At 40.0% G+C, this 24,127-nt stretch overlaps 1 protein-coding gene across 2 annotated transcripts; it reads left to right on the top strand.

The window, feature by feature from the left end:
• The first annotated feature begins 200 nt into the window (after positions 1-200).
• On the top strand, positions 201-14,495 carry asip1 (agouti signaling protein 1). 2 transcript variants are annotated; one of them, XM_087800646.1, is made up of 4 exons: positions 201-288; positions 12,480-12,662; positions 14,004-14,047; positions 14,113-14,495. In XM_087800646.1, the coding sequence occupies exons 2-4, from the start codon at positions 12,485-12,487 to the stop codon at positions 14,269-14,271; spliced, it is 381 nt and encodes a 126-aa protein (XP_087656772.1). In that variant the 5' UTR covers positions 201-288; positions 12,480-12,484; the 3' UTR covers positions 14,272-14,495. The 2 variants fall into 2 exon arrangements, with proteins under 2 accessions (XP_087656772.1, XP_087656774.1); XM_087800648.1 differs by lacking the exon at positions 201-288 and adding an exon at positions 1,066-1,386.
• Positions 14,496-24,127: the final 9,632 nt, after the last annotated feature.

The following is a 24,127-nucleotide window of genomic DNA, read 5'->3' on the forward strand; positions in this document are numbered from 1 at the left end:
TTATGCGACTCGAGGTTTGGAAAATAAATACAAGAAGCTAATCGCGATTAGCTTAATCGCTAAATTAGCATCTGTCGTTAGCATTTAGCTTCCATCAGTTAGAAAAACTGCCTCTTCATCATCTTCATCGTACATCTCAATTTTTTCTTTTATGTCGACAGACATTTGTGGCTGAGGAGATGAAAGATGTTTTCATCGCTGGAGGTGTTTTTCTACTTCCTTCACCTCGTCGCGGTTTCTTCCTCTGCCAAGTTCGTGGAGTTTCCTGAGCGCTACATCCGCCATCTTGTGAGTCCTGAGCCTTCATCCTCCTGTTAAAACATAAGATGTCTCGTGAGTGACTTACATTTAAAACAAATTAAAAAGCGATTACAAGTTAAATAAGTGAGGCTCGATAGAAAACTAACATGACCACTTCATCCTTACAGAGTACTTTTAAAAATATGATCTTTTTTAAAATGTTTTCATTATTAAAAGGCCTGAAACTGAAGAAACACTGTTTGAGGTTCAGAAAGATAGGAAAAGGTCTCTGTTTTTTTTTAACTTAATGAATTAAAACTTAACTTAAAAAACGAATAAAGTATAAACTTTACTGATAAGTGAAATAGGAGCCTCAAAGTAAACTAATCCATCAGATAATAATCTGTTTTCATTCTGTTTTTAAAACTCTTTTGACAAAATAAGATTTGGTTGATATCATCTGAATATCACTGAACATTAACTGCGACCAATCCATGACGACACAAGACATGTTTTGTGTCTTTGGTCCACAATTTTTTTTTGTTAAAGAGCATCAATGAATGTAGACGGGAACCCGTGACCGTTGCTCCGTCACCAGCCGACGTCACAAGAGGGAACTTTATCGGGAGCTGTCATCTTGTCGTGAAGCTCCGCAGCGACCAGCTCCACAGAGAGCTCCGAGATTCAATAAAAAAGGCAGCAGAATTGCATCAGTCTGCACGCCTGCCGATGAGAGATAAAAGCCCGCTTTAAAGACTCGAGCCCACAGTCCGGAGACTCAGGTGGAGACTGGGACGGCTCCTGCACGCTAAAGTGGAGTTAACAAGGAGGTCTGGTTCGCATTTGGAGTCCATCCCGGGCATAATTTGACCTCTTTACACCCCCTTTCACTTGGCCTGCCGCTGAGCAGATCCCGCCTCTGCCCGAACCCCCCTGTGCGTCTTCATTATCAAGAGTAGGGAAAGGTAGAGCCACTTAAGCGTGGATAAAAGAGGCGGTAAGACCGAGAGATAAACCACACACACTCACACGAGCAGAAGGAGGGACTCTTTGTAATCAAGATCTTCAGCAAAAACAAGTGGAAGCTTTCGTGGAACTGATAAAATAAAGCCGACAGCGTGAAGTCATCCGGCGCAGGAACATCAGGTGAGTCCAGCAGATTCACTCGGAGGATGGTCGGCGGGGGAACGTGACATCACCTCGTTTCTTAATCTGGATCATCGTCTGCTCGGTGTCTGTCGGCGCCTTCACTGGCCCTCGTAAATCTCAGCCGCGGGTCGTCTCTGCGTCTCTGGCGTCCGGACTCTGCCGGCCAGATGAAAACGACACGGGCTGTTATGATTTCTCGCTGCATAAACAAGCCAGAGCTGCGCCTGCGACGAGGTCAGGAGTGTGTGTTCTCTCGTGACGTTTCTCATTCGCTGACACTTTTATTTTTAGGGCAAATGATTGTTAACACTCTGTGACCTGGTCTCTGACGGATGAGCCGCTCAGATCTCTTGTGGCTTCGTTTCTGTGGCGGAGAAGAAGTTAAAGATAGTTCAGCTCTGCAAGTTGTCAACATAAGAGGCCTCGGCAGAATTTTAAGTTTCAGGGAAAGTTTTCGCAGGAATATAATCTAGTTGGAGGTTTGTAATGTTGCAGCTGTTTGACATCTTCCGAGGTTTAATTTTCGGGTCGGAAAGACGACGCAGAAATCCTCTTATGAGTCTCCTGAAGAAAATTACTGTCAATTCTAGCATCTTTATGGTTTCATTTCTTTATCCAGATATTTCTGCGTGTGTTAATAACATTTGTAATTACATTTAGTTCAACATCCAGTTAGAATAAACATCTCTTCTCTTCACTAATAGTACCACATTAATTTCTTTGTGACACAAAAAAGAGTGTGTTTTTAAGAAGTTCAGCAATCATGATTTGTAATGAATACTAACCATATTTCTGGACGAGTGCTCATGTGTTGTTTCTGGAAATTGTCTTGCTTGACGGATGTTTCTGTTGAGGCTTCAGCTGCAGGAAAATCACCTGTTGAGAGCAGAATTCCAGAGCTTGTAGTTTGTGAAGAGATTCCTTTAATTCCAGGACTTTCGGCAGGTCAGACGCGTCGAAGATATACGGTCGTTGTTGGTCGACTTGACGAGCGTTAAATTTACGCTGCAACTGTCAGGCAGGACAACTTCTCTCCATCCAAGCTGGCCTCGCTCGGATCCGTTAACCCCGCAGGTGCTCTATTGCTTTGTTACTTTAACTAAAGTACGATTCCCTGTGGTGTAATGTTTTCCTTCTGAGGATTTTCAACTAACCTTTCAACTGTAAATACTCGGAATTGAAGGTTTAAGAAAAATGTGTGTCGGCTCTGTGAGACACTTTTGATGTGAGTTTCTCAGATGAATGATTCACGCTGATGCTTGAGCTGAATAATCTGCACCAGACTCGGCTCATTATCACCCAAATTAATTAATCCAAGTCCTACATTTTCAAAAATACCTTGATGGCCTTGAGAATTTTTCTAATCTATCCCCGGGATTACAGATCGTGAGAGTTTATTGTCGACTCCGTCCTGTGTCCAATTGACCTAGTAGTTGTTTTTGGTTTTGTTGTGAATCTATAGATTAAAGAATCGCCTTAAATGTATAACTTTTTAAGGAGATAAGCAGGAGACTCGAATGATAATCCCACTCTCAAGAGTTTTATTGACTGTTTTATTAAACTCCAGCAGCTGCTTCCTAATTCACGTGTTGTGTTTATGTTTTCATCTGACTGAGCTTAATACGCGGTCAACAAACATGTTTTTGTTACATATAAAAGACGCAGAAAACACGTTTTATAAGAAAACAAGTATTTATTGGGTCAATAAAACGGCAGAATTGTCAGTCCCACTTTGAAGAAATTAAAGAAAATGTTGTTTAAAGGGACGGAACCCTTTAATATAGCCAGAAAACTTGAGCTGGATCAGTTTATCGAACGTTTACGATCTAACAGGTTAATTGAAGAGAATGTTTCTGGTAAAATAAAAACTCTTCAGTTTGTGGTGGAAGGATGTTTATTGAAGTCTCATGTTTATTTAATTTGATATTTAAGAGAAACTTCTGATTTGACTTGTGTTATCCTCATATAAAACATTAAAGATCCACATGCTTTTTGTGAGTGTGTGTATTGTTGCTTTAAAAAAAATTAAATTAAAACGCATTTTCCGAGTAAATTTTACTTCAAGAAAATGTGTTGAATATATAAACAAACTTTTCATTTATTTTTTTTACTTTTATTTAGTTATATTCTTTATGTGAAAGTGTGTGTGTGTTTGTTGCCGCATTTTTGCGTTTATATTTATGGTTTGTTCGGGTGACTTTTTGATGCGTTATTGTGTGTTTACAGGAGGGATGTTTTGGGTTTGTGTTCATTCATGTGTGTTTAGTTTAATTTCTAAAGGCTATAATGTTGTTTAAAGGACTGTAACTGCATATTGTCCTTTTAAATAAGCTGAACTGAACTAAATAAAATATTTTCATGAATCAAACCAATACTTAAATAATAATAAAAAAATGGTATCTTATCGTTTTATTATTATTTACTAGTAGTATTAACGTACAAAAGCTGAAAGCTGAAATTAAAAAAATATATATATTCTTCTCTTTGATGTTTTTTAATGCTCAACATCAGAAGACTTTAATGACAACTGTCAAGAAGAATTGTAACTGTTGACCAACATGCTGGAGCTCCAGGACATGTTCATATAACCGGATCTGAAGTTGATCCTGGATAAATCTGATCCTTCACACTCCCAACTTTATCGATCCCCCTGGGTGGAACGGAACACAGATCTCCAGCTCGTGCAGAAACGCCCGCAGAGTTGGATTAGATTTGGTCATATGACAGAAGGTGTGACGTCCCATTAAGGCAGATGAACTGGTTGGTGAGCACCAGCTGACACACACACACACACACTCTCACACACACACTGGTTTGGTCTAGAAGTTGATGGTTGATTGAAGCCTGGCATCTTCTTCACATTCATCCGGCTCTCAGATCCGCTGCTTTACAAGTCCCGCTGGGCACACACACAAACACACACACACACTTGCACGCACATTTAATGTAAAACAGATTTGTATCCCTCCAGTCTTTGTGTGTGTGTGTGTGTGTGGTGAACAATCATTCTTTTTCTTCTGCTATCTTGTCACCAGGTGAATTTACTTTGTATTGACTTATTACTATCGAGGCTAGTGATGTTGTCAACACATCAGCATTCTAATCTCATCACCAATTGCTGGGTCCGCCCGAGGCACTCCACCATGTGTTTTGGCAACGGGGCTCAACTCCAAGTCTCAGGAGTACGACGGAGCTCTTCATTGAAGTCGATGCCAAAAGAACTCTTTGTCTGAAGGTCGGTGCGAGGATGGATCAAGAGTCTCACAACACTGACACAGGCAGCGAAGTGTTGTTTACTGCTCGGACAAAACCGTAGAAATAATTGATACATTTGAAGCGAGAACCCGCAGAGTCAGCTGGACCCTTCGTCTGTGTTGGTTCGTGGATCTTGTTCCTGTGCGACTCATGATCCGTCTGGCCTTATCATTTAGTGACCATAATAATGCTAGACTACTGGCTACACCAAATACAAGGGGAAATAAAAATGAACCCATTTACAAGAAAACGCTTCCCAAACCTTTGTGTTTTAAACGACACATTTTAAATCTGAACAAAAAAAAACGAATTACGACAAACAGATAAATTAAATTGGCCATTTGTAGGTGTTTTACGATTGAAAACCACAAATGGACTCATTGTAATTTGTAGGGCGCTACAGTGGTCCCTCTTCGTATCGCCATTTACCCAAATCACAGAGACTATGCACACAGAACTGCATATTTAAATATATTTCTTGTAACATTTACATTATTGTCTGCGTTACAACACACCACACTCAACTTGTACATCCTAAATATGCTCCCACATTTGTGACGTCTCTGGACACATTTGAGTATTTTATTGAGAAGAAAATAACTTGCGGCTGATGTTTTAGCTTCATCGTGTCACCATCTTGGAATAAGTACCTGAACTAATCCAACTGTTTGTCGATCGACGTGAAAGAAACGACCCATTTTCTTCTACTATTTGTCTTCATGATAAACGGGTCGAATTCTGTTTTCAGAGTAGATTCAGAGCAGCTGTGCTTAGGTTTTCTTACCGAAACATCAGAGTGACGGCCTGTGCGCGTCCTGATGTCAACTGAAAGTGATTATTTTTCTTGAAAAGCTTCATAAATAGAGTTCGTACGACTCCTGGCAGAGCCGCGACCCGCTTGTCAAAGGCAATGGAGCGACTCAAGTGTGAAGTTCTTTGGTGGTGTGAAGCGGCTCCAGATGCCCGTCACAGCGCCAGCCCCCAGAGAGAATCGGGCTCTCGGCTGCCGATCCATCCAAACAAACTGAGGCTCGGTTCTGATCCGCGTCTGACCCTGTGACCTCGGCTAACACCGGTTTTATCCCGGGCTATGTCAGCGTGTCTAAAGGATCAGAGTTTCACTTTCACTGGCAGATCTTCAGGATAAGAATTTATATTATTACAAACAAACCCCTGACATCATATTCAGGTGCTGGATTATATAATTTTACTGCCGCGTCGGCACTTCCTCCACTCGGCAAACATGCGCAAACAGTTCTATAACAACATCAATGTGAGAAATATACATTTTGTCTTTTCTGCTTCCACAAAATACGATTTAAGAAGTTTAAAATAATAATGATGAGATCAAGATAAATCACTTTACAACAGAATATTTAACGATTTGATTTTCCATGATTACCTGATGATTACAAAAGTCAACAAAGTCAAAATCAATATTAATAAATATATTAAATAATATATACATCTATGTATTTATGTTATGGTTATAAATGACTTGTACAAAAATGTTTTTTTTTTAATCTACTAGTCAAAGCAAGAAGGTCAAAGGTAAAAAGTGAAATAAATTGATTTTAGATTTTGGGTTAAAATGGTAACTATTTGTAAATATTGTTCAAGTTAGAGATGAGGAAACGTGTTGTGTGCGTTTGTTTTGTGCGGGTGTGAGTGAGGGGAAAAGATTGTACTCACTTGTTTGACCGACATGATGACATTTTTATTGTTATGTTGTTGTTCATTAAGGTGACCTTTTTTATGTTTGTGTGTGTGATATCAACCTTGTTTTGGGTTGTTTATGTTCAAAATTGTGCTTTATAGGAATGTCATTTAATTAGTGTGATCTTGTTGTCGTCAATGAGAACACGCCTGCAGCTTGTTGTTGAACAGAAATGTGTTTTTTTTTTGCATTTAACACTTGAATGGTTCCTTCGTTGTGTGTATTTTTGTGGGTCTATTGTCTGCTTTCATTTTAAGTGTGCGTGCATATGAATTTAGTTTCGTGTTTATCGCTAAAACATGTTTGCGTTTGTGAGTACGTCTTGGTTGTGATTTATAGATAAACTCTGATCCTCATCTGCTCCATCATCAGTCCGGGTCGAACGTATTGACCCGTTCTATGAGTGACGTTTTTAGTGGAGAACGAGTGTCTTTTCTTCTGATTAGATCCGGAGGCCGGTGACATCTGCCCAGAGAGCCTGGTTCTGCCTCTGTGCCAGCTCTAATGAGGGTTAAGATCCGTGTCTGATTGGTCTGATCTTTCTGCCACAATTTGTACTGATCTCTTCTTTTTTGTGACTCTTATGCAATCCTGGACGGGTTCGGGCGCTGTGATCTGAGTTCTTTAGTACACACACACACACACACACACACACACTCACCACTCCTTGTCATGACAGAGAGAAAATACAGACGTCTGGATCTTGTTCTGTCACGACGAGCCTGAGTCGCCGTCTGGTCGGCTGGTGCTGTTAAAGTCCAATCATGATTTCAGGAACTCTGAATTTCCCACCTCGTCTCTGCCAGAAAGTTGTATGAGCGAGACATGAAACTCTAGAATGAGTCGTGCTTTTGTACTTAAGTCGTTTTCCATTCGTCCTGTGCTGCCCGGTGAGGATTTTGCGGTATTCATTTGTGCCTAGTTGTCGGTTCTTCTGCTCCTCGGTTACATTGCGGTGAGCTCTCTTCACCTGCTGGTCCCTTTAGGATCTCCTTAACCTTTCCCTTCTCCTGCCAGTCATTACAGTGAGTCTTTAACGGGCGAGTTGGTTAAGTGCGTTTGGTTCTCGGCAAGTTTGGTTGACTTTAAGACGCTCACTGGATCGTGTGAAGTCCACGGTGGTGTCGTCGGATCTTCTCGTCCTGTGTGATCCAGGGTTTCAGCGCTTCAAGTGTTTGGTTTCAATCCCAGCCTGCGATGGCTGGAAACAGTTTGTGGGTTTGCTGTCGTGCACAGAAGAAGGGAGCCGACAGTCGACCGTGATCACTGGCCAACAAGTCGTTGTCTCGGACTCGGAACAAACATGGATGTCCCTCCAATCCTCCGGGTTGGACGAGTGGAATGTTGAAGACCCAGAGAAACATCATTGAGTCACAAAAATTACTTTTGAGGATCACATCTAGGCGTGTGTTTTCAAAAGAATCTGGCCTTACGATAAATTTCACAATACAGGGGCAACGATACAATATATCGTGATACTGTAGCAACAATTATATATTTTTAGTATTGTTGAGTATTTGACTCTGGTTTTGCAGAATTTACAGACCACATGACTCATGAAGTCGTAACTGCTTTCATTGGTTTTGAAGCTAAATTATGTCCAAACATCAGCTTTAAAAGCTTCTGGGGTCAACTGTATCCTCTCATCCCCAGTCATTGCAGGGATTTTGTGGGATTACATTGATCCTTTAGGTGTGGAGGACGTAATGACTGCTGCAATTATTTGCAACACAAAAATGAACACTACAAATGATTTACATCTTAATTGTAAATACAAAACTATATATATATATATATATATATATATATATATATATATTATACACACTTTAATGAAATGTAGACCATAACAGATCTGTGATACAAATTAAATATGATACATATATTTAAATTTTCTTTATAATATCGATACAGTACTGTGAAAAAGAGGATCACGATATTTAAGTGTGTCCAAGTAAAATAGAAGTCCTGGTGTTCTCTGAGCAGAATGAGACTTTTAAAAGTTATTTTAGTCCCGACCAATACGAGGAGGATTCAGTTAGTTAGTCGTGCGTTAGTTTGGAAGAACATGGAGGCTCTCGATGTTTCTGTGTCGGCAGAGTAACTGTGTGGCTTCACTGAGAGTCAACATGTTGAGTTCAGTATCATTCTTCCACCTTCGGACAGTAGATAAAGTAGAAAGTAGAAAGACAAAAAACTTACTTTAATCTTAGTTTTGGTTCCGATTCCTTCGGTTTTCAAAGCCTCTTCCCAGCAGCTCCGAGAGCCTCGTGAGCCTCGTGAGTCGCCTGGACCGACGCCATTCCAGCTTAAAATCAGACTGTTTGGAGACGAGAAGCTCAGGTCGCGTCAGATGCTGTCGAGCCGAGAGAAGACGCTCCAGGAGAAACTCTGGATGTGACAAATGTTGAGCCGTCGTTGTTATGAGTTTCTGTCTTGTTCCGTCTGTCACGAGGAAACTACACTTCAAGTGAGGCTAAATAACACAACGGCGGTGTCCTGAGGTTTACTTCCATGTATTTTGGCAAAACATATTTTATTATTATTATTAGAAAAATAAGGAACTATTTGGAGAAAAATGTAAAATATATTAATAAACTTTTTTTTTTCTCTCGAAGAAATGAATATTCCACAAAAATCGTATGTAATCATAATAATCTAAAAATTCTAAAAAACTGAAGGACAGAACATTTTTTAAATATACATATATTTCTAGTACACTCAACTGGATCTAACAATTATCAACCATTAAATAAAAATGAAGTAAGGAAAAGGAAAAAAACACGTTATTTTCACAAATTAAAATGGCGTAACATCTTTGAAAACTGAATTGATGAAAAAACAATAAAACAATAAAAGTGCTTACTGTTTAGTGTTATTCTTTATGGTACCCTAGAGAGTTTAAAAATACTACAACAACATCTCTCACATGATGGAAGTACCCGAGGACGATGTATCCTGACCTGATGTTGTTCATTTGAACAACATTCTTGTTGATTGTGAAAAAACTTGGTGGATTATAACTGTTTTTCGTATAATATATTCTTGGACCTCAATTTATTTGTGTAATTGTTATTTCACCCTCATTTTATTTTGTATTATTATTTTTCTGTGCCCATTTCGATTGTGTCTTTATCGTGAACATGTATGTGTTTGTAAATGAATGTTTGAAAAGAATAAAAGAAATTGATGGAAAAAAAAAAACAAACTACAAAAGTAAACTCACATGCATGTGGCCCACACTCGTGTCACCAGGTCTGCTTTAGATTAGTTAACATACATTTGCGAGTCAAAGTTAAAAAGCAAAAAAACATGTTTCCTCGACTCTTATTTTCTGCTTCTGACCTCGAACGCCTTGGATCGGCTCATCAGGTCTGCGTGTCAACATCAGGGATCGATTGAGTCGTGTTGGTTTAGGGGCTTCCAGAGACCGGCAGCCGGATCCGTTCGGCAGGTCAGTCTTTACACCTGCTTCCTCCACTCACTGGTCCGGCCGAGGAGTGTTGGTCGTAGAGTGATGCAGCAGGAGTGAGTCGGTGTGATGATGATGATGATGATGATGATGAAGGTGAGACTAGAAGATGACGATGATGATGATGATGATGACGATGATGAAGGTGAGACTAGAAGATGACGATGATGATGATGATGATGAAGGTGAGACTAGAAGATGACGATGATGATGATGATGATGATGATGATGAAGGTGAGACTAGAAGATGACGATGATGATGATGATGATGACGATGATGAAGGTGAGACTAGAAGATGACGATGATGATGATGATGATGATGATGATGATGAAGGTGAGACTAGAAGATGACGATGATGATGATGATGATGACGATGATGAAGGTGAGACTAGAAGATGACGATGATGATGATGATGATGAAGGTGAGACTAGAAGATGACGATGATGATGATGATGATGACGATGATGAAGGTGAGACTAGAAGATGACGATGATGATGATGATGATGATGATGATGATGATGATGAAGGTGAGACTAGAAGATGACGATGATGATGATGATGATGATGAAGGTGAGACTAGAAGATGACGATGATGATGATGACGATGATGAAGGTGAGACTAGAAGATGACGATGATGATGATGATGATGATGATGAAGAAGGTGAGACTAGAAGATGACGATGATGATGATGATGATGATGAAGGTGAGACTAGAAGATGATGATGATGATGATGGAGGTGAGACTAGAAGATGATGATGATGATGATGAAGATGATGAAGGTGAGACTAGAAGATGACGATGATTGATGATGATGATGAAGGTGAGACTAGAAGATGACGATGATGATGATGAAGGTGAGACTAGAAGATGACGATGATGATGATGTTGATGAAGGTGAGACTAGAAGATGACGATGATGATGATGATGAAGGTGAGACTAGAAGATGATGATGATGATGATGATGATGAAGGTGAGACTAGAAGATGACGATGATTGATGATGATGATGATGAAGGTGAGACTAGAAGATGACGATGATGATGATGATGATGATGATGATGAAGGTGAGACTAGAAGATGATGATGATGATGATGAAGGTGAGACTAGAAGATGACGATGATTGATGATGATGATGATGAAGGTGAGACTAGAAGATGACGATGATTGATGATGATGATGAAGATGATGACGATAATGACGACGATGAAGATGATGATGATGATGATGATAGTGATGTTGGACATATTTTGGTTTCAAAACAATTAACCTTTACTCACTTATTTATACCTGTGTGTTTGAGGACTGATGGACGAGAAAGAAAACGAGTGGATTTAAAGTTACAGTGGACTCCAGCAAGTTGACTGAGGACGAGAGGATACAGTTGACTCCAGCAGCTTTTAAAAGCTGATGTTTGGACATATTTTATATCAGTTACGACTTCGTCAAGAGTCATGTGGTCTTTAAGTTCTGCAACACCAGAGTAAAGTACTCGACAATACTACACATATATCCTTCAGTATCACAATAAATCGTATCGTAGCCTCTGTATCCTGATTCGTACTCTTGCCTATTATATTTGGATGAAAATCTATTTTTTTAATACCATATTGAGTGTCTCGCACTGACTCGGGATCTACTATAGAAACAAAAGTTGTTTCTTCTTTCGTGCGAGAACCTTTGTATTAATACTTCAGTGACATACATGCGAGTTCTTCTGTAGAAGAGCTAGCTTGGGTGTATCTCACAGCATCAAGATTTATCCGTCTTTATAAGAGCGTTGGCTGAACTTCTCCGCTCTGTCGTGGATGGAATCCCTGCTATTGTTCTCTTTATAAGGCCATCCTGTGTGACTCGCCTCCTGATTTATCTTCTCTCTTGGCTCCTGAAGTCCACACCAAGAGCCATATTCTCAGGAATGATGGATTGATAATGTACGCTATTCCTCTTACGCCGACTGTCTTTTTGGGGGAAAAGTACCTTGAAAACATTGGCTCTTTGGTCCTGGAACAAATTACTGAGGCCTCTTCAATTGCCTTATCTCCCCAGTTTGGCCGCTTTTGAAAGCTCAGGACTGTTTGGACTGATGCGTGAACATCTCCTCGTACAGAACCAATCTGGAGATTATAATCTGATGATGTGAAGCTGTTTTGTCGTCCGGGGTTATCCCTGGTTATAAACAAGGTCAAATAATAATAAAAACAATTCACAACTACTCTACTCACCTCTCCTCAATACATTCCCCCTTTTTTTCTCCTCTGTTTTCTCTTCCAACTCTGATTGTGTAACTCTGTTTTCAGTCCAACGTTGTGTAGTTTATTGAGTTGTTTTAGTTCCTCAGCTACTCAAAGCCTATTAACGTATTTCAATTTGATATAATACTGCCGTCCAAATACATCACATTATCCTGCAATACTAATCTTCTTTATTTCTCTTGTCTTTCTTTTGCTTCTGATCTTTTCTTTTTTTTATTGGTCCAGTTTCCTAATCTATTGATCTTATGACTTCACGGTGGTTTGGGTTTTTTCTGTCGTCGCTGAAAAGTTTTCTGCCGCAGTGATTTGGTCGTCTGTGATTGGACGCCTGTCACTCCCGGCTGCGGCGTCTGCTCTCATAACCGTGCGCTCGCTTCCCGCCGCAGACACCATGCACGCCGTCCTGCTGCTGGGCTGCCTGGTCCTGGCCGAGGCGGGCCTCTCCGTGGGCTCGGCTCACATGATCCCCGAGGAGCGTCTGGCCACCAACCGGGTCGTGTCGCCCAGCGAGGCCGGCGCCCTGTTGCAGAGCAGCGCCTCCACGCATCAGCCGCCGGTGCTGATCGTCGGTGAGTCTTCTGAGGGCTTCTCTGGAAATGTTGTTGATGTTTGGTTTGATGTTCCTCAGGACTTGGTTTGGTGTCAAGGTTCTGATCGTCCAGTTTGTCTCGTTGAGTGACGGAACTGGGTTTGACTGATGCTTTGTTTTGCCTCGGAAAATAAAATAAAAGATAACTAGACTAACTAAACTGAAATGTTTTACTTTTCAGCTTTGAAAGTTTGTTTTTATTTTCCATTTCCCAGATTCCAGACCAGATCTTTGTTGTTTTCCACGATTGAGTTTCAATTTTTGATTTCAGCTTTTGACATATTTTGAATTTTGTCTCTTTTCATCGGTATGTTACGTTTTCTTTCCAATTTATTGTGAAAGGCTTGAACAGGAAGTCAAATTTTTAATACTTTTGGACATCAAAAGAATGTCAGCAAAGGACTTCTAAAGCGGCAACTTAACAAAAAAGTTTGAAAAATTCTGAATTTCAGAAATTAAAAAGATAACAAAGAATTTATAGGTGCAGATATGAGCGTGATGACATCATCGCGATCAGCTGTTCAAGACGACAAAACTACAGATAACATGTTTACACCGCGACTGTCTAGTATATGATATATAGATAGAGTTATTTTTATGGGTATCTATATATATAAGAATCTCTTATATTACTTACTTATATTTATCAGTTTTATTGCCCTTTAAAGTATATACTTTATTGAGTATTGTTTTGATTGTTTAAGTGCTTTGTGACCCTGGTCTGGAAAAGCGCTTTACAAATAAAAATGACTTGCTTACTTATATAGAGAATACGAGACAAGATATTTGTTATGTATTAGTATAATTTATTTTTTATGGATATCTTATAAATATGTGGATGAAAAAGAGTAATTTTACTTCTTCTGTTCGGTTTTTAATTTTATTTGTATTTCTTTATTTGGAACAACATATTTTATAGATATCCAGGGGAAAAAAAGAAATGAATTCATGTTATGAATACTTGTTCAAATGCGGGAATTAAAAAGAACACTTTCTTACGTACTTATAAAAGAACGTTTTATAAACTGTAGTTTGACTTGAGAAATGAATGAAGAAGGATGTGCAGGAAAACTGGAGCTAAAGGTCACACGAATGATGGCGACGCAGCTACAAGAAGATCACAATTATTTGATGTTTTATTGGAAAAAAAGCGGTGTTTTACTTACAGAAGGACAAAAGACACTGAACAGTAACTTTACACGAGACAAAAAACTCCATCTGGATCGTACAGATTCAGAGTTAGTCTCTGTTGCCCGGATCACTCCGGCGCCTCCTACTGGAGAACCAGGTCCAAGGTTTCTAATGTGTCTCTGCTCCTCAGAGCTGCCGAAGCCGGAGAAGAAGAAGAGGAAGAAGCAGAAGAAGGTTGGTAGTATCGAGTCGAGACTGGTTTGAAAAGTTCTCCTGGTTCTGACCCGTCTTGTGTCCAGAACAAGAAGAACAAGCGACCTCTGCCGCCCGCCGACTGCGTGCCTCTGTGGGGGTCCTGCCGGGCCGCCAACAACGTCTGCTGCGACTACTGCGCCTTCTGCCACTGCCGGCTGTTCCGGACCGTCTGCTACTGCCGCATGGGCAACCCTCGCTGCTGAGCCCGGGCCCGGGCGGGCGCAGGACTCTTGCTTGTCGGCCTGACCCGGACACTTCACTGCATGAAAGCACTTTATCAGCGGCGCCGCAGTGAAACCTCCCCCCGGCCGACAAACTCACGCCGCAGAATCTTCGTCGTTCTTATTTCGGCTTTTCGCGTCTGCATGACTCACCTCTGTATCTGCTGCCAAAAACTGTATATTCTATTTTTGTACGCTCCCGTGGAATAAACATGTCGCACTTTGTTTTCACCGAGACGCTTGGTTTCTGGGGGGAAGCCCAGGGACACACCTGGGGATCAGACGCTACGACCACCACCAGCAGGGAACGTTGAGCCTGGTTTTTAAGGTTATTTTTTGTATTATCTTATTTTAAAAATAAACATTTTAGGTGAAAACTTTTTTTAAACATAGAGTTTGATATTCTAATTCCAAAATTGTATTTATAAGTTCAATATTTGTTTATTCATTTAAATGCAATATTTTTTAGATTGGAAGCCATCTTGATTTTACCAGAGCGAAGTAAGTAATTTTTATTTGTATAGCGCTTTTCCAGACCAGGGTCACAAAGCGCTTAAACAATCAAAACAATATTCAATAAAGTATATACTTTAAAGATCAAGATAATACTGATAACACAACAGGAGTTCCAGAAAATCAAGGAAAAGCCTGAACAAATAAAAGTGTCTTCAGATGTTTCTTGAAGGAGTCAGTAGATCATCAAACACAGAGATGGTTCCAAAGCTTAGGAGCAACAGTCTGGAAGGATTTCTCTCCTCTGGTCCTGAACCGTGTTCAGGAACCATCAGTAGATTCTGATCCACAGACCTCAGAGCCCGAGCAGGGGTGTAAGGCTGGATCAGAGACTCGGAGTAGAGCAGCTCCGTCTCTAGTTGTCCCTTCGTCTCGTGATCGATACTTTTCTTCTTCTCAAGATAGAAGTTAGTCAGGCTACTGTTGGAGACGCAAGACCATAACATTATGACCACTAGGAGCAAAGGTCCAATCATCCCATTAATGATCAGAAGGACGCGATGTGAGAGTTTAAGAGTCAGAATAAAAGATGAAGGAAAAAACCTGACGAGTGTTCGTTGTCTTTCTTGTTGGACTGCTGAGGGCCACATGTGGCCCCTGGGCTACACATGACCAGGTTTTACTTGGAAAAATGTTGGACTCGTATCCAACGAGATGAAGTGAAGACCCGGGGCGGACAGAAGCAGCAAGAACCTCCGACATCTGCTCCGCCGCTCCACTGATCTCTGCAGTATGTTACCGATGGCCGGAGGTCACAGGTTCTGATCCCCGAAATAACGTCGAGTCGTGGCCCCGCTCCGACGTCGGTCTGCTCGACCCGGGTCTCAGCGGAGCCGGGTAGCGGTGAAACCCAACAGGCCTTTGGAGAATCATCCCAACGTGTGTGTGAGTGGAAGCACATGCGGCCGTGATCAGGAACATCCTGGTTCTGTGAGCGGGAGCCGCTGGACCTCCGGGCAGGAGGTTGATCCTGGACCAGAGGTGAGACCAGGAACACGTCGGGTCCAGAACGACTTCTTTTACTTCTGCGAGTCTTGTCCAGTGCGGAGGTGAAGGAAGCGAATCAAATACATTCACAGAAATCTTCAGTTCGTCGGGTTTTTTTTCATGAACTATTTAGTTTTTATTGTTTTTGTTGTTGAAAGTATTTTTTTTAAGTAACTTTTGTTGATCTAATAATAAAGAGACACTATTAAAAAATATAACGACAAAAATAAAATAACAAATCTACCTCCACAGTTAAAAGACAATATTTTTAAATAAAAAACTACATTTTTTAGAATTAAAAATATATTTTTGATTAAAGCAACTTTTAAAATTGTAATTTCTTTTGTATTTGTTAAATAGTAAATTATATTTATAGTATATTTATTATAGGTAGTATAATAATAACGAAAGAAAATCTGCCTCCATAGTTCAGTCATATCTAAATAAAAAGAAAAGAAAAAATAAACCATTCTTTATTTTATTTTATTTTTTGAATTTAAGTTATTCTTTTTTAACTTATAAATGATAACGAAACAAAGTCTACCTCCATAGTTCCACTGAGTCCAGAGAAAAGTTTAAAAATAAATGTTTTATTTAAATTAAAAGCATTTTCTTTTAAGCAATTTTCTTTTGTATTGTTTCATATTAATTTTCTGATAGAATAAACACATTTGTGTTGAATAATAAAGACACTTTATTATTAGTTGAATAATAAAAAAAACAACCTTTTTATTGACATTTTTTATAAAGGTTTATTTTTTATTTAAAGATTCGATTGCGATGGAAATAGTTGTTTTTAGTTGAAGCAACCTTAACTTTCGCGAGAGCGATAAAGCAACAAGTCTCGAAACTGTGTCACTTCCTGTGAATAAAGAGCCGAGTCTGCAGGACAAACTGACTCACATGACGAGGAACAACAGCCATGTTGTAAATCTGTCGTCGACGCCGGTATCTGATGAACTGGAGATGCTGGTGACACGAGGGCGGATGTCGAGGCGACCCGCTGGGTTCCCCGTCTCTCGACCCCAAAGTGAGATTTTATCTAGAAAGAAAATATGTGGAAACACTCGGAGATGTTTTGGTTGCTCGGTAACAGAACTGTGAGTCTGTGACACGTGTTCACGATCCTTCGCTTTGGTCTTCAGTCTTAAGCTGATCAGAGGATAGAAGAAAAGAGTCCAAACATCAAGGTCACATCCAGGTCGAGTCAGAACCATCGCAGTCGTATGAGTCATCGACTCACTGTTAAACAAGTCATTAACTCACAGTTAAAGAAGTCATCGACTCTTGAACGAGTCACGATCCTACGGTTAAACGAGCCATTGACTCGCCGTTGACCAAGTAATCAACTCAATGTTAAACGAGTCACTTACTTACAGTTAAATGAATCATCAATTCGCTCTCGAATGAGTCATTAACTCGCTGGTGAACGAGTCATCAATTAACTGTTGAACGAGTCAATTAACTCACTGATGAACAAGTCATCAACTCGCTGTTAAACGACTCATTAACTAACCGTGAACGAGTCGTCAGCTTACTTTTGAACAAGCCATCAACTCACTGTTGAGCGAGTCGTCAAATCACTGTTAATCGAGTCGTCAACTCACTGTTAATCGAGTCGTCAACTCACTGTTAATCGAGTCGTTGACTCACTGTTAATCGAGTCGTTGACTCGCTGTTGAACAGGTCATCAACTCACTGTTAATCGAGTCGTTGACTCGCTGTTGAACAGGTCATCAACTCACTGTTAATCGAGTCGTTGACTCGCTGTTGAACAGGTCATCAACTCACTGTTAATCGAGTCGTTGACTCGCTGTTGAACAGGTCATCAACTCACTGTTAATCGAGTCGTCAACTCACTGTTAATCGAGTCGTCAACTCACTGTTAATCGAGTCGTTGACTCGCTGTTAATCGAGTCGTTGACTTGCTGTTGAACAGGTCATCAACTCACTGGTAAATGACTCATCAATTTACTGTTGAATGAGTCATCAACTTAATGTTAAATGACTCATCAATTTACTGTTAAACGAGTCATCAACTCGCTGATGAACGAGTCATTAACTCACTGATGAACGAGTCATTAACTCAATGTTAAACGAGTCATTAACTCAATGTTGAACGAGTCATTAACTTACCTTAGAACGAGTCATTAACTCAATGTTAAAACGAGTCATCAACTCGCTATTAAACGAGTCATTCTGTGACTTACAAATAACTGAACTAACATTTCAACATGACTTGTGTGTAAAAGTATCTCATGGTCAGGCTCCTCCTTACCTCACTGATCTGATCCAGCCTTACACCCCAGCTCGGGCTCTGAGGTCTGTGGATCAGAATCTACTGATGGTTCCTGAACACGGTTCAGGACCAGAGGAGAGAAATCCTTCCAGACTGTTGCTCCTAAGCTTTGGAACGATCTTCTCTCTCTTTGCGCTTGATGATCTACTGACTCCTTTAAGAAACATCTTAAGACGTTTCTATTTGTTCAGGCTTTTCCTTGATTTTCTGGAACTCCTGTGTTGTTCTCAGTATTATCTTGATCTTTAAAGTATATACTTTTTTGAATATTGTTCTGATTGTTTAAGCGCTTTGTGACCCTGGTCTCGAAAAGCGCTATATAAATAAATATTACTTACTTACTTACTTACTTATGTATTTTTTCCTAAAGTGCAGAATTGTGTTTTAATTCCTTGAGTCATGACTCGCCACAGAACTGTCCTGGTTTGACTCAGTTTGTTGTTGGTGGTGACCTTGAGTGACAGGGTCAGAGTCTTCAAAGGACTTGATAGAAGGAACAGGAAGTTGTCTGGAGTTGCTGGAGCTTCTTGCAGGCAGAAAATCGAGTCGTTCAGGCGGATTTTGTGTTTTTATTTTGGGCCTGCGGGAGGTTTGTGGTCGTGGCTGGCAGGAAGTGATGATGTCATGCTTGTTGTGAGGAGCCGCAGCTGGTCCAGAACTGATGCGGGGCTGGACCGGAACCAGAACCGGCTCACCCAGATCGGATTCATTTGAACACTTTTTCTTGAAAATCGAGTAAACCGGACGAGCGACTGACTCATGGGTTAATGTCAGTTTGACCTCATGACACTCGTCGCCTGTCGACCAATGAAAGAGCTTCTGATGTTGTTATAGTTATAGCTTTAGAAAAGTAAACATTTGTAGGATTTATTATTTTGTAGATCTACAGTAAAATAAGACGATAAAATGAATAAATACATGTTATAATAATAAAACATGTGAATCAAGTAAAGTAAAGATGTAAAATGACAAATATAATATTATTTTGAAGGTTTCTGTGAGTCAACAGACATATGTGTATTTGTACCTTAACCTGTAACAACAATCGTGAAGATATCAGAGAAACGATTGTTGTGTCCAGTGTGGTGTTGTGTGTTTGTGAGTCATTGTGTTGTGTCTAATCTTTCCTGGAAATGTTAACGATTCTCCTGCTGTTTTAGGATCTTCCTGTTGTCGTCACTTTTTACGACTGTTTCTGTGTTTGTGTGTTTCTTCTCTGTGTCGGAGAGACACACACGTCGACAACGTTGATGCTTCACTGGTGATGTCACTACTTAACTAATGATGTCACTACTTCATTAATGATGTCACTACTTCACTGATGATGTCACTACTTAACTAATGATGTCACTACTTCATTAATGATGTCACTACTTCACTGATGATGTCACTACTTAACTAATGATGTCACTACTTCATTAATGATGTCACTACTTCACTGATGATGTCACTACTTCACTGATGATGTCACTTTTTCATTAATGATGTCACTACTTCACTGATGATGTCACTACTTCACTGATGATGTCACTACTTCACTGATGATGTCACTTCTTCACCGATGATGTCACTACTTCACTAATGATGTCACTACTTCATTAATGATGTCACTACTTCACTAAAGATGTCACTACTTCACTAATGATGTCACTACTTCATTAATGATGTCACTACTTCACTGATGATGTCACTACTTCACTGATGATGTCACTTTTTCATTAATGATGTCACTACTTCACTGATGATGTCACTACTTCACTGATGATGTCACTACTTCATTAATGATGTCACTACTTCACTGATGATGTCACTACTTCACTGATGATGTCACTTTTTCACTAATGATGTCACTACTTCACTGATGATGTCACTACTTCACTGATGATGTCACTACTTCACTGATGATGTCACTACTTCACTGATGATGTCACTACTTCACTGATGATGTCACTACTTCACTGATGATGTCACTTTTTCATTAATGATGTCACTACTTCACTAATGATGTCACTTCCTTACTGATGATGTCACTACTTCACTAATGATGTCACTACTTCACTGATGATGTCACTACTTCACCGATGATGTCACTTTTTCATTAATGATGTCACTACTTCACTAATGATGTCACTACTTCACTGATGATGTCACTACTTCACTGATGATGTCACTACTTCACCGATGATGTCACTTTTTCATTAATGATGTCACTTCTTCACTGATGATGTCACTACTTCACTGATGATGTCACTACTTCACTGATGATGTCACTACTTCACCGATGATGTCACTTTTTCATTAATGATGTCACTACTTCACTAATGATGTCACTACTTCACTGATGATGTCACTACTTCACCGATGATGTCACTTTTTCATTAATGATGTCACTTCTTCACTGATGATGTCACTACTTCATTAATGATGTCACTTCTTCACTGATGATGTCACTACTTCATTAATGATGTCACTACTTCATTAATGATGTCACTTCTTCACTGATGTCACTACTTCACTGATGATGTCACTACTTCACTGATGATGTCACTACTTCATTAATGATGTCACTTCCTTACTGATGATGTCACTACTTCACTGATGTCACTGTTTCATTAATGATGTCACTTCTTCACTGATGATCGCACTGCTTCACCGATGATGTCACTACTTCATTATTGACGTCACTTCTTCACTGATGATGTCACTACTTCACGATGATGTCACTACTTCATTATTGACGTCACTTCTTCATTAATGATGTCACTTCTTCACTGATGATGTCACTTCTTCACTGATGATGTCACTGCCTCATTAATGATGTCACTTCTTCACTGATGATGTCACTTCTTCACTGATGATGTCACTTCTTCACTGATGATGTCACTACTTCACGATGATGTCACTTCTTCATTATTGACGTCACTTCTTCACTGATGATGTCACTACTTCACGATGATGTCACTACTTCATTATTGACGTCACTTCTTCATTAATGATGTCACTTCTTCACTGATGATGTCACTTCTTCACTGATGATGTCACTGCCTCATTAATGATGTCACTTCTTCACTGATGATCGCACTGCTTCACCGATGATGTCACTACTTCATTATTGACGTCACTTCTTCACTGATGATGTCACTTCTTCACTGATGATGTCACTGCTTCATTAATGATGTCACTTCTTCACTGATGATGTCACTTCTTCACTGATGATGTCACTTCTTCACTGATGATGTCACTGCTTCATTAATGATGTCACTTCTTCACTGATGATGTCACTTCTTCACTGATGATGTCACTACTTCACGATGATGTCACTACTTCATTATTGACGTCACTTCTTCACTGATGATGTCACTACTTCACGATGATGTCACTACTTCATTATTGACGTCACTTCTTCACTGATGATGTCACTTCTTCACTGATGATGTCACTGCTTCATTAATGATGTCACTTCTTCACTGATGATGTCACTTCTTCACTGATGATGTCACTTCTTCACTGATGATGTCACTTCTTCACTGATGATGTCACTGCTTCATTAATGATGTCACTTCTTCACTGATGATGTCACTTCTTCACTGATGATGTCACTACTTCACGATGATGTCACTACTTCATTATTGACGTCACTTCTTCACTGATGATGTCACTACTTCACGATGATGTCACTACTTCATTATTGACGTCACTTCTTCATTAATGATGTCACTTCTTCACTGATGATGTCACTGCCTCATTAATGATGTCACCACTTCATTGATGATGTCACTACTTGATTAATGATGTCACTTCTTTACTGATGATGTCACTACTTGATGCGACATAGCTCAGATGGTAGAGTGGTTGCCTGCAGTCCAAAAGGTTGCAGGTTCAATCCCAGCTCCAGACAAGCTTGTGTCGTTGTGTCCCTGAGCAAGACACTTCACCCTGATTGCTCCTGATGGTGAACTTGGCGCAAGTGTGCAGCCTACTCACATCAGTATGTGTGAATGGTTGAATTTCCCCTCGCGGGACTAATAAGGGATTCTTATGATGTCACTTCTTTACTGATGATGTCACTACTTCATTAATGATGTCACTTCTTCACTGATGATATCACTTCTTCACTGATGATATCACTTCTTCACTGATGATGTCACTACTTCATTAATGATGTCACTTCTTCACTGATGATATCACTTCTTCACTGATGATGTCACTACTTCACTGATGATGTCACTACTTCACTGATGATGTCACTACTTCATTAATGACGTCACTACTTCACTGATGATGTCACTACTTCATTAATGACGTCACTACTTCATTAATGACGTCACTACTTCATTAATGACGTCACTACTTCATTAATGACGTCACTACTTCATTAATGACGTCACTACTTCACTGATGATGTCACTACTTCATTAATGACGTCACTACTTCATTAATGACGTCACTACTTCATTAATGACGTCACTACTTCACTGATGATGTCACTACTTCACTGATGATGTCACTACTTCATTAATGATGTCACTACTTCACTGATGATGTCACTACTTCACTGATGATGTCACTACTTCATTAATGATGTCACAGTTTCATTAATGGCGCCGGCGTTTCATGCATCAGGTCACTGCTTAACTTAGCTTAACGGTGAAGTCATATCTGAACCAATGACATCATCATCGCACGACTGTTCATTGAGGATTCTCTATATTTATTAAAGTCAAAGCTTCATTGATGATGTCACTGTTTAACTTATGATCTCACAGCTCCATCAATGATGTCAACATCCTGGCTCAGCACCAACAATCTCTGTTGTGTATCTGTGTGTGTGCGTCCTGTACGCTGCACGACAACCACGACGACATGCAGAGCAGCAGTTACACAACAAAAATACACAATGTACAAAATGTTATAGAAGTTCAGGAAAACGAAATAAAAAAAAGTTTTATCTTTATATTATATAAGGAACAAACAGTTAAATATATAAAACAAATGAACACATTTTAAGATGTATATTTGATTAACTACGTTAATATTTAATAACATGATCTGGATAATGATTTTTGATTAATAAATTCTATAAAATAATTTGACCATTTGGATTTTAATTGATAAAAGAAACCTTGAAAATTAAAATAGTTTTTAAGTGAAAAGCATCTAAAAGGTCGTCATAGTTTCCTTCCGTGAACTCAAGTTTCCTCCCGGTGAAGAGGATCAAGCGTAGCTGGAGGTTCTGGACCGAGCGGATCTTTTTACGTTCCAGGACTCCAGCTGCTCCACAGTCGGGCCCGAGGACGAAGCGTAAATCAAACCTGTCATCTTCCAAATATTTGAACCGCAGTCAACGAGATTCGCACCTTCGACCTGCAGAAGTCGAAGGTCACGTGGACCGGTGGTCGCGGAGGGTCATGTGACCGAGATGATCGAGCAAACATGAGGTTAAAACGGGTTCTGGAGGATCCAGGAGGTTGTTGGACGAAGTCCCGGCATGGAGGGTCTGGTACGGGTCAGCGGAGATTTGTAGGTGAGGAGTTTGATCTCAGCTTCCACTTCAGTAGGAACCAGAGAAGATCTACATGAGCTGCCAGACCAGAGCAGTCGAGTCCAGATCTGTGATGATGTCACAGTTTAGGGTCTGAATGATTCTCTCAGTGGATCGTTGTTGGTGTTTGTTGATGAATCACAACTTCTTGAAGGTTGTTGACAAACACAAGAACTTTCAAGAAGTTGTGATTCATCGAGAAACACTTAAAGATGACCTCCTTGGCAGAAGTACTGAAGCCACAAACTGTACGATCACCGTGAGTTAAACGTCTGTTCTATGGACTCATGAGATGCATCTGGGTCGGGACGAACTGAGAATTGTTACCATCATTGGTTCTGACAAATTTGAAGTTCGACCTTCATCCTCATCATCATCATCATCATCATCACCGTCACTGGACGGCTGGTCTGCCTTTGACCGAGGTCACCCGTGGATCCAGGTCTTTGTCCTCAGAGAAAAACACCATCATCTTCTGACACGGCCTCAGAACCAGA

Source organism: Callionymus lyra, chromosome 10 (genome assembly GCF_982586985.1).
Source record: "Callionymus lyra chromosome 10, fCalLyr1.hap1.1, whole genome shotgun sequence".
Taxonomy (NCBI): Eukaryota; Metazoa; Chordata; class Actinopteri; order Syngnathiformes; family Callionymidae; genus Callionymus; species Callionymus lyra.

Coding starts and splice junctions, on each gene's coding strand:
- asip1 (XM_087800646.1), top strand. CDS start 12,485: ATGCACGCCGTCCTGCTGCTGGGCTGCCTGGTCCTGGCCGAGGCGGGC. Junction 12,663..14,003: donor GCCGCCGGTGCTGATCGTCG/GTGAGTCTTCTG, acceptor TCTGCTCCTCAG/AGCTGCCGAAGCCGGAGAAG. Junction 14,048..14,112: donor AGAGGAAGAAGCAGAAGAAG/GTTGGTAGTATC, acceptor TCTTGTGTCCAG/AACAAGAAGAACAAGCGACC.